Source organism: Brassica oleracea, chromosome C2, assembly GCF_000695525.1.
Source record: "Brassica oleracea var. oleracea cultivar TO1000 chromosome C2, BOL, whole genome shotgun sequence".
In the NCBI taxonomy this organism is placed as follows: domain Eukaryota; kingdom Viridiplantae; phylum Streptophyta; class Magnoliopsida; order Brassicales; family Brassicaceae; genus Brassica; species Brassica oleracea.
The window spans coordinates 51102840-51117728 of NC_027749.1; the positions used below are offsets into that span (position 1 = coordinate 51102840).

Below are 14889 nucleotides of genomic sequence, written 5' to 3' on the forward strand. Positions count from 1 at the left end.
GCTTTTTTAGTTAAAAGTTAAGAGACGGTTTATTATATTCTGTTAATAACTTCACCTCAAGAACCACCGTTAAACATGCTCTTATAGTGTCTACCCTTCATTTTCATATCTCGGCAATATTTCATATTGATGGTTTCCTAAATTTCTATGTTATTTTCTCGTTTGGAAATTAACTTTCTAACATCTCTAATCACTAGAGGTAAAGGAAACATATAAACATAACTCTTTTTTTTTACATTGAGAAAAAATGAAAAGGACTTTTAAGAGTCATCATACAACTCTCCGGCCGGCGAGCCTTAGAGAGAGAAAAAAAAACACAAAACATAAAGAGCACAAGACCCCAAAACAACTAACAAGATTCACCACAGAAGAACAAAACACTTTGCTTCTCCTGCGAAAACGCGCCTAAAAACAACTTTCTGAACACCGGAGAAACTCACCGGAAAAAAAAAAGACAGAAAGATAAAACTGTCTTGAATCATCACTTTGATTTCTTGAGAAGAACAGTGGTTCTAAAAACGGCGTCATCACGGATAAAACTCCACCAAAGATAAGACAGAGGGATCCCTGCAGTTCGCCAAAGAGCATGGGCATCAACATAGCCTTTGTAAGGAGGGAAGTCAAGCATTCTCAGACACATTGTGAGTATGCTCGAGACAAAGAAAGCTCTTAGCTTCCATTTAGATGGATGCGACGTTAAAGCTGCCCATAAACCCCACACTATTAGCTCTACTCCTCCTATACCGTATATAACTTTCCGGTGAAGCCCTGTCAAGTTATAGAGAGTGTGAGAAAGTGATATGCATTAGAGAGTCCTAAAGAAGATCATATACCTTCATCAAGGTTGTAGAAATTTAGGTAGATGATATGAGTTGCTACAAGTGCAAGAACAGGTGCAGTAACCATGACTTTGGCAGATTGATCATGTATACTGAAAGACCGTATTACAGCTAGAACTAGCGTATACCCGGCTAGTACTGTAGCTGAAGAGTAATCTAGCCTCTCCGTCAAGTCAACATCTCTATATACAAAGTTCAAAGAAAAAAAAGTTAAGACTAACTTGACGAGTTTTAAAAATTCAGGTGCTGGTCCGGTCCGGAGCATAGCCAAAATGAACCGGTTGCGTAGGACATCGAGATTTTATGTGATAATTTTAATTGTATGTAGGACATTATGAAAATTTTAAATAAAGAATAATGGCACAAATTTTTATTTGAGCGTATGGCATTATGAATTTTTTTTTTTAAATGTTACGCTGGCATTGTCTAGGAGTAGAGACTGGAACATGGAGATAGACGAGTGTTACCTGCTGTGACAAACACCACTCCAGAAGAGTGCATTCATTACAATGATTGCATAGATATGCAATAATCCGTTATACTCGTAGTAAGTTTTCCGGTTTGGCTGGAGAGGCAAGTGATAGTAAACGAGGATGAAGTAAGAGACCCATCCATGGAACTGTATTGCAAGGTCAAGAGCAGCGAAAGCAGCGGAGACAGGTTCCTGAAGATGCATATGAGGAACATTACTTCAAAACAAGTGCTGAGTTTGTTTCTCTTGAAGCTGAGAGTATGCAAAGAGGAAGTTACCTGAATGCCATAGACATGTTTGAGTGGCCAGTTACCGAAGTACTTTGTAGGTTTCTCACCGTCTCTTTTCCTCTCTTCTTCTCTAGTCATCATGCATTCGTACTGACAATCACTTTGGCAATCCCACTGCTTCCATCGCAGGTAAAGTGGCTCTTGCATGTACCATGGACCGTCATTGGCCTTTCCATCAGCTGAAAAAAATTTACATTGATGGAAGCAAGTATCCCCCACGCATCCAGTTTTTTGACATTGATCAACACATGACCTGGAAACCAATTATCATATTAACACTGCTTTGTTAATAATATACATTAAAGCAGCCTATTGATCACAACTGAAAGTAGTAGAATCAGTGACAAGGTTATGAGCAAAGAGAGTAATCTTAGACAATGCCATACTGCTAAGTTATTTTCTAGGACACATGCAAAGACGTTATTACAAGTTCTACTTTTATTTTTAAATTCTTTCATTTTTCCCATTAAGCTGTTACATGGACTACAAAGCAGACAACAAACAACATAGAGAGAGAGAAAAGCTTCCACTAAACGAAAAAAAGGAAACACTGAACTCGTCAATACCACTTGTAGCCCAAGTCCCATTGTTTCCTTTTTAATCTTTTCCAACAAAAACAATGACCCTACAGTTATAAATCAAGGCTTGTACAAAACACACACAAAAGATTTCATCCTCTAACGTGTTACAACTCTCACCACAAGAACTTGTGATGGAAAAGGTCAACCACACAGTTATAATATTTTCCCCCACCATCTTCTTCTATCACTGCTTCCTTACTTTTTTCTACCAAAACCCCTTTGCAAATCATCCATACCTACCAAAGCAAAATCTGTTTCTTTTTTTGTTTACTTCGTAAAAAGAAATCAAACTGCACTAAATAGAAAGAGGACTATAAACTCTTGTATGAACTCGAAATCAGTAACTGAGTCTAACGGTCGACTCTCAGACTAATCAAAAAACCCTCAGCGTCTGCATTTTTAGTTTAGACAGGAACTCCAAACTAAATTAGATATGAAAGCAGACCACAATCATAAACTAAAAAAACGAATCTAAGAGTACAAAACAAAGGTTCTTGAGGATCGGAGACTTACTTGTAAAGAGGATCAGCATCTCCTTCACTCGCTTCCAGTGTCCAAACAAGGCAAGAGACTACAACAATAAGTACAACAACCCATAATAGATTTCGCGCCATCTTATTATCAAAAGAGGAAGAAGAAGAAGGAGAAAGAAAGAAGAAGAAGAAGAAGAGCTTCTCCTTTGTTTTTTTTATTAGAGGGAAGAAGACTTATAAGTCGGTGGGATGATGATCGGAGAAAGTGAATTGGTTTAGGTGTGGCAGCAGCTTCTTCTTCTTGTCCATCAAATCGCGGAGACAGGTGGATGCATCGAGCGAAACAGAGAGATGAGGGAAGAAAGAAGATCTCGCTCCAGAGAGAGAGAGAGAGAGATCCCGTGAGCGTAAAGGAGTAGAAGCGCGTGGCGAAAGAGAGATACGCGTGGAACACTGTAATAAATATCACACAAGTCGTATGATGTAATAACGATAAGTCTATAACTAATTTGTCAGAGTTGCATCTTACCATCTCCAAGTTAAAGTAGATCGTGTGTCGACAAATCCCGTGAAACATTACAACTTCTTTTTGTAGTCACGTGTCATCATTAAGATGATTTTTAGAATTATTAAAAAAATATGTTGATACATCTAATTATATTATAAGATTTTTATTAAACTAACCATAAATTCATTATTAATGTCATTTATTATTTCCTTAAATAAAGAATATTGAATTGCCTAATATGGCTAAAGTATATATGACAATTAATGATTTTGAATAATAAAGATCTGATAAAAAAATATCTTCTATCAGTTTAATTTTAAACTATTAAAATAAATTAAAAACCACATAACCATATAATAAAAATTTAGATTTGTCAGTATATGTTATATTTTGAATTTTTGAAACGACTATAAGTTACTAAAACTATTAAAAGCCACGCATTCAAATTTTGTGATCCATGATTTAAAATTTTTGTTATGACAAAATACAAATGATTACAAAATCATATAAGTAAAAGTCTAATTTAATTAATCATTAAGATTTAAAATATATATGTATATATATCATTCTAAATTAAACTATAAACCATATTGAATAAATAAATATTTTAGTTTCAAAATTTACTTTGAATAATTTTTTTGATAAAAGTTTTGAACTTGCATTGATACATTTTTTTAATTATCAATTACTAAAATTATTAATCCCACAATGAAAATTTTGTTATCAGTAATTTAAAGTTTTTGCTGTTAAAGATACACATGATCAAAAAAACATATGAGTAGAAAGCATCATTTAAAAAAAATAAAATAGAAATTAATATTAAAAATATATTATGTATGTTAATATCATTTAAATTTAATTAAATATCCTATCAAATTTTTACAAAAATTGTTTGGATTGATAAAATTGATTTATACGTTCGCACCAATTTAATTATATATGTAATAGTTACCGACTTTTAATTATTCAATATATATTTATTATTTCATAATATGTAAGAACATATAATACATAAAATAATTTTTATATATAATGTTTATTCCGCGCAAGGCGCGGGTCTTAATCTAGTTATTCATAAATAGCAAAAGCTGGGCTAGTTTATACAGTTAGTGTACATAAATTATTAAAAACGTTTTTTTATCTGATTATAAAAAAAAAATTGAGAAAATTTATAAAAATTATTTTGCATTCTAAAGTAAATCTTCATCTTCATGTGTGCTAAAAAGAAAAAAAGTAAATCTTCATCGTACTTAAAATATTCTCTGAACATGTATTCAATTGTTAGGATCATCTAAGTAACTCTCTGTCCAAAAACTTTTCATGCCAAAGTTTACTTTTTCTCCTCTATTAGTTTACAAAATAGCTGACTGAAATAGTAAAGTGCATATATTTTCTAATAACTTGTGTAACTTTATTCTCAATCATTAACAGACTAGGTGTTTTGACCGCACATGTGGACATAATCTTTTATGAATACTTATTAGTTTATGTATTATAAATCTAAAACCAACATAATAAATTATTATTTATATTTTCAAACTTTTAAATCAAATATCAAAGTATTTATATATGTCATATATTTTTCATCAAAATATATACTTATTAATGTGTTAATTATTTTAAAATACTCATCTCTTAGAAATAGTTTAGAAAATATTTTTATATAAATTTTTTACTTGCGTAATATTTAATTATAAATTGTTTTGTATCTTTTTTTAACTTTTATAATAAAAATTATTTTTTTCAGATAGCAACACAAGATATATAAAATTATCTTATTTTTAAATATGTTTTTGATAATTTTATTATATTATTTTATAATCAATTGTTTAATATTTAATATAACATATAAATTTAAAATTATTAAAATAAAATTCGTTAAGGGTATTGTTTAAATTAATAAATTAGTGAATCAATTAGAAACTAATAATAAATCAATAACCTAGCTAAAAGTCTAAAACCTAATAAAAATATGACAAATAAGAAAAACTAACTAAATATTTAATATAGCATATAAATTTAATATTATTAAAATAAAATTTGTTTTAATTATATATAAGGTTCATTAAAGGTATTTTTTAAAATTAATAAATTAGTGATTCAGCTAAAAACTAATAATAAATTAATGATTTAGTTAAAACCTAATAAAAACATACAAATAAAAAAATTATCTAAAATTATGGAAAAGATGACAAATCAACAAATTCACTTCTCAAATAATAGTATAGATATAACTTTCCACAAACATAATTTTGGTGGATGATAGTGAAAGAACTAATCAAACTCTAATTTGTTATGAATCTTCCATTTCTATCTAAAAGATAATAACAAATAAATAATATGTAATGGGCGAATACGTGACAGCACGATGTTTCAGAGCCTCACCTTCATGTACTGCGCGTGTGAAAGAGAGTCGGTCCCGGAAATATTTGGAGTAAAATATTTCATTTCGTTTCAATAATAAAGTCAAACAAATCAGTGGTTTTTAGATTTTAAGTTGCGATCTTAAGCAGCTAGTGATACGACACATACAAAATCATTATTATTGTCTTATTATTATTGTCCTAGAAGAACAGAAATCTTTTCTGAAACGTAGTAAAATAAAGATTAATTGTGTTGCACTTTGTAACTAGTTCGTTATGAGTACGATGATGATTTTTTTTTTGTCAACCCATTTCATTATAAGTTTATAACAGCCCAAAGTACGATGATGATTTTATTCCAGTTTCCTAAACTCGAATCTTTTTCTGAACGAATTTATGAGTTTTTTCTCTCTTAAATCCAAATCCAAATGGTCCCCGGAAATTTAAACCTTAAATGAAACTGAGAAGGAGAGTACATAATATTAATTTAATCCAATGGTATGAAATCTGTTAAAAAAAATCTGAAGTTTTTTTTAGGGATTATTTTCCATCTTGTCTAGAGCATTTCTAAAAAACATTCTATAACTTCAAATATGAAAATTTTTGCTATTCAAATTTGAAGTTTTGAGAAGTGAAACTCTATAATTGAAGTTTCACTACTTTCATATTTTTATTTGCATTTTGGTCCCTACAATCACACATCACCTTTAAGATTCATAAATATTTTTTCGTTTATTATTTTAATCCTTAAAAAAATTATATCTCATAAATATTTTAAATTTTGTTTACAGCTTTTAAATTTTACACATAAAATTAAATAAAACTTTAAAATAAGATTTAAAATATTTTAAACTAGATTTAGACAACAATAATATACAAAAGAAATTTACAAAAAGATTTTAAAAAATTACATGAAGACATAACTATTACACAAATTTAAATATTACAACAACACTAATAATCATGCAAGCTTGATCCGGAACCTTCAAAATTTTCAACTATTGTCCAATTTTTTTTTGTGTAACTGAAGATGGTTGTTGTTGTTGTTTTTGATGTCCTTTTTCTTACAATTCTTTCTTGTTCATATTGAATATATTCACGAGTATTAATATCATCGAAAAGAAATTAGAAATTAGTCTTTTTTTCTCTTTTACTTTCTTGTTCTGATTTAATGTATTTACAAGTATCAATATCATCTGATTTCAACAAATTTTAGCTCGTAATCTACAAAGTAAAAATGAGGAGAGCCATTTTTACTTCGAAATGCACTAATAGATCATATATGCATTACGAAAATCATTTTATGGAATAATATAGTATTTTGTTTGAAGTTTAATATTAATTAAGTTATTTTTATTTATTTTTTTTATGTTTTAATAGAATGTTTATTTATTAATATTGTTGTAATATGTTTATATATGTGCTAATTATTTATAAAAGTTTTATGAATTCAAATTAATTATAACAAATATAAGGATCATATTATAAAATATAAATAGTTTTGAAGTTGAGTTTGAAGTTTTGCTTTTGGAGAAGAACACTTTTAAACTTCAAATATAAAGTTATGAAAACTTTAAAATATAGTTCTTTTTTGGAGATGCCGAGCATATGTGAGTTTGGGACCCATGTAGTTTTTAGTAAAAGCTTTTTGGAGATGTTCTTAGAGCACCTTTAACCCTGGTTTTTAAGGGGTGTGAGCCCCACAAAAAAGTAAAACCCACCCCGTCCTCCTCTTCTGCAAGAGGCGAATTTGGTGTAGTTCTTGTACTGTTTGCGGGCTACACTGACACGTGGCGGTTCACGATTGATTAATTTTTTAATTTTTTTTAAGTCAGACAAAAAAAAATAATAATAAAAGGCTTTTATCGTTAAAGATGCTCTTACATCTATGAATGTATATCTTTTTAGAGAATAGAATAGTCTTTCTCGTGACACTTCATCTGCGGTATTCAATCAAATTGCACTAGAAATATAATCAACAAAATGTCGGTCAAATCAATCATTAAAATATACAGCATTTGGTTGATCACATTTCACAAACAAACAAGCGTGAGTGTGTGACATATGTATCAATCTCACATTCGAGCTGTAATTTGTTTATATGTTCATTCAAATCTTCCACAGTCATCTATAAGCCATAAACATTTTTTACTTGAATACATCTCTCAATTAAAATAGTAAATGTGTAATATGATTATCATCAACTCAAGAACCGGCCACTGAAATAACAGCTTGTAGATCGGCGAGACACTCCGACGGGAGAGAGAGGAACGTGTTCATAAAAAAATCGTCCACAGTCTCAACTCTCGCCACGCCGACGAGCCTACACTTTCCTTCTCCGTCCATCCTCTCTCCTCTCCCTCTCTTCTTCTCTCCTATAGACTCCTCCGTCGTCAACACCGTTTTCACCAACAACGGCGGAGCTCTGTATATCCCACCTCCCGCCGTGAAACAGAACTTAGCAGTGAACTCCAGCTCCACCTTAAAATTATTCAAATGCAAACTGTAAAATTAGAAAATATGAATATTATTGAGTTGCTATGTTGTGATTTCATAAATTACATAGAGTTGTATATATACGTGACTTAAAACTATTTTAATTATAAATATTACTTATCTAAATTTTATGATATATATATCTAAATTATTTAATCCATATCACGATAAAATTTATAAAATATTCTTCGGTATTAATATTATAGAGTTGCTTTTTGCACCCAAAAAAAATATGGAGTTGCTATGTTGTGATTTCATAAGTTTTTTTTTTTTTTTTGATAAAAATGATTTCATAAGTTACGTAGAATTTGTATACATACGAGACTTAAACTATTTTAATTATAAATATTACTTATCTAAAATTTATGATATATATATTATTTAATCCATATCACAATAAAATTTATATAATATTTTTCGGTTTGAATTCAATAGAGAAAAAAAAACTTAAACAAAAAAACATGAGGGTTTTATCATCTGATCATGGAAAGTTATACCTTGCCGGAATCTTGGTCGATGGTTCCTTGGAACATCTCCGGAGCTATGTCGATTTTAAGAAACGGCGGTAATGGTAAGCCAAGAAACTTAGTGGTTTGGTTTGTAAGAGAAGGAATGTAAAGAGTGCCCACATCGAAACTAACGGACAGTTCAGAGTTTGATGTTCTGTTTTTATCTCCACCGTCGACGTCGATGCACCGGGCGGTTCCGGAGCCGGAACCTCCTTGAGGAGAATATTCGAAATCGGGGTATCTTGAGATGCTAAGCTTACCTGTTCCAATAGTCTTGAAACTGACAGTGTAGAGGTTACTTGGGAGCTGTGTTGTGTTGGGTTTAGAGCTTAGGGAGTTTGAAACTAGTTTGATTTGGTTTGGTGATTTGTGGTTAGAACTGTATCTTCTTGGAGATTTGTAGATCGTTGTTAATGAGTTTATTCTTGTTGAAGCCATTGTCTCTCACTATTTGGTTTAACAATGTGTTGGGATAATGAATCAATTTGATTAAGGAAAGACAAAGTTGAAGAAAGCATCAATCTTATCGTCAAAAAGAAAAATATGTGGCTAGTTTCTGATGTTCATCCTTCACCTTGCAATTGTGTATTTTTATTAATTTGTATAATGGGCTAAAAGGAATATTACATGCATGGCCCACAAAAAGTTTAGTTTATGGGTTAACTTAATTTCACTCAATCTTGGGCTCAATCTATCTGTGAAGTGTGGATAACCGGAAAAATTGTTTCTGGTTCAAGTTGGTCTTCTACATACCGCACATTGTAATCGTTTTTTTTTGTTGTTACCAGTTACCGAGAGTGAAGTTTGTTAGTTAATCCGAGCATTTCTTGATCTTCTAACTTAAAACTAATTCTTTATTTTTCTAGCAATTTGGAAGGAATTGAACCTTTTTTGAGTCATCAATTAGTGGGATGATCATGGTACCATCCGGATCGGATTAATGGGTCGGGATGTTGAGGCAGCTCTGATACTATGAAAATTTTATTGGGTTTTCAATTTAAAACCAACTAGGTGATTCTCCCTTGTTCATGCACGGATATAAATCTTTACAAAATTAATATATTATAATTAATTGATTACTTTTGGTTTTAAATCAATTTATAATTGATATTAATAATATTATATTACTTTAATTAAACATATGATTTTGGATATGTTATATCTAGTCGGTTTGGTTGTTTTTGGTCAACAATTGATTTGATTATCACTTAGGTATATTGGATTGCATCTATTTCTCCGAATTCAACTATAATATTTTATTCTAGTATAATTAGTTTTGATTAAATTTTTATTTGCATTTAGATTGATTATTTTGTTAGATATGTAAATATATCTTAGAAAGATATGTAAAACGTCATATATATTGTGCTTAAAATTATATTAAAAAACAAACTGAAGTGTTTGATTCAAAATTACATAAATAAATATAACGATAATATTCTGAAGTCTCATGCATATATATAAAACTATATTGTAACAAGTAGTTAATATTTTATTTTTTATTTATTAATATGTTTTGAGTCATCCTGTAATTTATATGTATAAAAATAAATAGATTCTTATTATAAAATTATACATTTTCTTATTGTAGTTAAATCTTTGATTTTGGATATAAGTTGGATTAGTCGAAGCACTCATGTTGTGAATATATTGAGTTACATATATATAAAACTATATTGTAACAAGTAGTTAATATTTTATTTTTATTTATTAATATGTTTTGAGACAACATGTAATTTATATGTATAAAAATAAATAGATTCTTATTATAAAATTATATATTTTCTTATTGTAGTTAGATAATTAATTTTGGATATAAGTTGGATTAGTCGAATCACTCATGTTGTGAATATATTGAGTTACATATATACTCTTTCAAATTCAAACTCAAATATAAATATTCTTATTATAACTAAGTCAAATCAAATTAGTTTTATTTCTCACATAAATGTGCATGTATTTTCATAATATTTATCAAAATTATATGTTTATTTACAAAATATATTAGAAAATAAAGAAATGATTAACTGATAATTTTTTAAGCTCATTAAATCAACATTTATAATAATTAAAATATTTTATAACTTCTAAATAATTGTTACCTGATAATTTTTTGAGCTCATAAAATCAATATTTATAATAATTAAAATATTTTATAACTTCTAAATAATTGTATGTCTTAGATTAATTGAAAGCTAAACTGAAACTATTTATCTTTAAAATGAGAATTCATATTTGCTCAGGTATTTTGGCTATGGCCTATGGGTATATTAATTTCCACAAATATAAAGAAAGCATAAAACTAAAAAGAAATAAATATTAATAAAAAATATTTTTTAATAATGATAAAATATAATATATATACCTCATTAAAATTAAATGCTATTTAAAACGACTTTTCAATTATTCGATCAAAATATGCTTACCATAAAAATAATAATTTAGGTTTTATTTTTAATATCTCTTAAAAATCAGCACTAAAATTGTGATTGCTTCTGTGATATCATATTATATAAGTAAAATATAATTTATGGGTATTTGTTTGCTGTAATTTTAAGATATTATACTCAGATAAATATTATGAAAAAATATTTCAATTTAGTCAATTAAACATATATTGGTTTATGTTATTTAATTATTTTATGTATCCTCTAAAAAGATAGATATATATAAAGAAAATATTTTTATTACTTTTAAAAATATTTTTATTTTATATTGTATAAAGTATGTTTAGAAGGAATGATATTTATTTTAATATCAAGATTATCTTTGTGAACTTCTTTTTATGAAATCACATTATATAAAAAATATATTTTTATTTTTATCTAAGAAAAAAAATATAGATATAAAGAATGTCTTTTTATTACTTTGAAAATATATTTTTATGTAAAATATGTTTTAAGCGGAATATTAATATTTTGTGAACTTTCTTTTTTAATGAGTCATATTATTTATACATATATTTTCGTTTTTAAATTCGTTTTTAAACTTTATAAATTGTCCTTTTTATTATATATTTTTTTCAAAAAATTAAAATGGAAAATAAATAATAAATTAATAATAGTATTTAAATTCATTAAGGGTACCTTTGTAAATAACCGTGGTAAGAATTAACGTGAGCACGACACGTAGGAAAATGATTTCTCAAATAATATTATAGAGATTGGCGATTAAATGGAATGACCCAAGTCTCTTGCATATTTCCAATATGTGATTTTCTCTCCAACATTTAAATTAAGCTCTAAAAGAAAAAAAAATAGCAAATGGAAATATGGTTGAGTTGTAACTTGTGAGTTGGAAACTGGCTGTATGGATAATTTAGAAAATCGAATATGTGATATAAGTTCTTGATTTTCCATCTTCTACCATATTATTATAAAGATATACAAACACCTGGACATACACCAAAGGATGACTGGGCTAGAAACCCTTTCTATTTGGTCATGTAAAACATGTTTTTAAGTGAGTCTCTCTCCACTATCCCGCATCCACTCAAACTCAAACACACACGATTATGCTTTTATATTTTACAAAAGCTATAGAAAATACTATGAATCTATAAGATATTATAATGATGCATTAGATAACATGTGTTAATCTATCAAATCTAATTAGCAATATTATAATATCTAACCTTACATAATCGACCGAATCAAAAACCATCCACGGCCGGGCTATTCTATCCCACAAAAGTTTTCTCAAGCTGGCAGTATTGAAACCTCTTTAACGTATTACGCAGACTTTTAATCTTGTTAAGTTGGCAATATTGAAACCTTTTTACTATATTACGCAGACAATTAATCTTTTTTTGACATGCTTACATGTAAAACAAGATACCATTATCGTTTTACAGGTCATCGGACTTTACGTACTGATACTAACTGTCTCCTAAAAATATTATGAAAGTATTACTTTTACATAGGGCTGTCAATATTGCAGCAGGTTACTCGACCCACTGCATACTCTCTTTTTACGACCAAAACTATACTCAATCTACAAAAACAAAACAGAAAAACACTACCACCAAATTGTATAAATGGTAGTCAAATAATGGGTTGTTGGATATTATAAATATTTTCTAACTCTTTAAAAGACCCACAGCAATTTTAAAACAAACTAGATCTCGATCCGCGCATTCGCGCAGATTTTTGTTTTCATTTATTTTTATATAAACATTTTGTTTTCAATTCTAAATTGGTATATATTATAATATATATGTGTCTATCAATTTTTAAAACATAATAATTTTACAGTATATTTTTTTCATTGAATAAATTGTTTTAAACTTTCACATGTATTTGTATCTTCTTCTATATAAATATTTTCAGATTATTATTTCATTATTAAAATTGTAACTATATATATAAAGATTAGTAAAATATTGTTTTATTGTCATATTCAAAAATATTGTAACATTTTACAAATTTAGAAAGTTTATAAAAAATTAAACTTTACGCTTTATAAATTTATATTATCAAGTAAATAATTAAACATTTAGTTTTTGTTTAATTTTTAAAATAAACTATATAGTTTAAAATTTGTTTTCATTGATTAGTTTAAGGTAGTAAATATTAATCATTTTTAGATAATATGATTTTTGTTATTTAAAAAAAAATCTTTATAATTTTAAAAGTTAACATCGACAAATATTTAAATTATTAACATGTGGAGGTATAATATTACAACATTAAATTATATCTATTTAATTTATAATATCTATAAATCCAATGAATCATCTATTGTTTAAATCCAATTATTGATAGCCCAATAAAAATTTATGGTAAGTCCAAATTTAAATGATAAGATTATAGATTAAATGTAATATGATTTTCTAAGGATACGTCCATTAGGTCCATTTTTTTTAAAATCACACTTGAATCAAGTTTGTTACTTCTGTTTTAATATATAAAATTATTTTATGTTATTGATACTTTTATAACGTTTCATGCGCCAATATGTGCATAGGAAACAGTTAATGGATGTTTATATTATAAAGGGAGTGAAGACTTTATGCCGTTGTGGGAAATATAAGCCAATAGAATTGGGACTGCTTTTATAGAATATGGACCCATCTGACTTTGTCAAATTTCATCTTAATCGTTGGTCCTCGCTCCTATGATAAGAGTCCTATCGATTACTCATTTTCCGCACGCCATTAACGATAAAGATTCCCATATTTATCATCGTCAATGCTTTCCTAATCTCAGCCATACTTTCACTAACACTACCGTGAAAGGATGATGTGCTTTCACCGTTAACGCCACCCTAGCAAGAGGATTTTTATGCTAACCTCAAAAAGATTATAGTTCCTCTTCGCATTATATATTTTTTTGTTTATCAATTATCGTGTTTAATAGTCTCTATCATCATTCTAATTTTTTTTTCTGTAATTGTTTTGGATTATAACACATGTAATCGGTTAGATGAATCAGATCCACCATCTGCTCTGTGTATGTGTTGGCTAGACGTTTCTTTTTCACTTTTATTTTACAAGGTTTTTACAACGTACTTCTTACGTTATTGCTGAAAGGGTCAAGATTAGGAGATTAAGAGACTTTGCTACGCCTTTATATGTGAATTCAGTAAGATGCGATGTATAGCCGTATAGGAGAACTACATCTTTCTTCTCTTTTTTTCCTTAAAAAAAGTTATTTCTTCAAACTATCATAACATATTAGGCTGCTGTCCCCTCTTCAATGATTCCTAATAAATTTAAATCTAATACTCTCTCCGTTTCAAAATGATCTATGTTTTAAAAAAATGTTTCTAAAAAATACATTTGTTACATTTGCAATTCATGTAATAATGATAAATTGTGAACTTCAAAGACATTAATTATGTTCATTGGACTTTGATTGGTTAAAAACAGTGGAAACATTGACAAATATGAAAAAACGTGGCAACTTCGAACTCTCTGATTGGTTGATTTTCCTATCCTACGTGGACAGCCTATCGGAGCCTTATATTCCCCTAAGCTAATATATTCTTTGAAAGTGTGAGAACATTGACAAATATGAAAAAACATAGATTTTTGTTTTCGTGACAAAGTTAAAATTTTTGTAAAAGTAAGTTTAACATATAAATTTTCATGACAAATATGAAAAAGCATAGATTTTTGTATAATTTTGACAAAACAACTCAAAACATAGTTCTCTAATTTCTTAATAAAATATTATTTAAGGATGCAATAATTAAATATATCAATTCAATAAATTTTGTAATTTATAGACAAAACAATAACACAACAAATTTTGAAACATTTGTTTAACCTATCGACTTCTTTTCATGAGAATCCAACTAAACAAGATAAAAAAATAATTAGATTTACAAATATTTAATTACCATTTTATTCAATTTT

At 28.1% G+C, this 14889-nt stretch overlaps 2 protein-coding genes across 2 annotated transcripts; both read right to left on the reverse strand.

Moving 5' to 3' along the window:
* Positions 1 to 245: 245 nt before the first annotated feature.
* Positions 246 to 3116, reverse strand: LOC106322568 (post-GPI attachment to proteins factor 3-like). Its single transcript, XM_013760627.1, has 5 exons — positions 2696 to 3116; positions 1590 to 1854; positions 1307 to 1503; positions 834 to 1021; positions 246 to 768 (listed from the first exon to the last, which is right to left on the reverse strand). Exons 1-5 carry the CDS (start codon positions 2794 to 2796, stop codon positions 482 to 484), a joined length of 1038 nt encoding a protein of 345 aa, XP_013616081.1. The 5' UTR covers positions 2797 to 3116; the 3' UTR covers positions 246 to 481.
* A 4382-nt stretch (positions 3117 to 7498) lies between these two features.
* Positions 7499 to 9091, reverse strand: LOC106322577. Its single transcript, XM_013760636.1, has 2 exons — positions 8520 to 9091; positions 7499 to 8007 (listed from the first exon to the last, which is right to left on the reverse strand). Exons 1-2 carry the CDS (start codon positions 8967 to 8969, stop codon positions 7732 to 7734), a joined length of 726 nt encoding a protein of 241 aa, XP_013616090.1. The 5' UTR covers positions 8970 to 9091; the 3' UTR covers positions 7499 to 7731.
* Between the last annotated feature and the right edge of the window lie 5798 nt (positions 9092 to 14889).

Coding starts and splice junctions, on each gene's coding strand:
- LOC106322577 (XM_013760636.1), bottom strand. CDS start 8,969: ATGGCTTCAACAAGAATAAACTCATTAACAACGATCTACAAATCTCCA. Junction 8,008..8,519: donor TCGACCAAGATTCCGGCAAG/GTATAACTTTCC, acceptor AATAATTTTAAG/GTGGAGCTGGAGTTCACTGC.
- LOC106322568 (XM_013760627.1), bottom strand. CDS start 2,796: ATGGCGCGAAATCTATTATGGGTTGTTGTACTTATTGTTGTAGTCTCT. Junction 1,855..2,695: donor GATGCTGATCCTCTTTACAA/GTAAGTCTCCGA, acceptor ATTGGTTTCCAG/GTCATGTGTTGATCAATGTC. Junction 1,504..1,589: donor AACATGTCTATGGCATTCAG/GTAACTTCCTCT, acceptor ATGCATCTTCAG/GAACCTGTCTCCGCTGCTTT.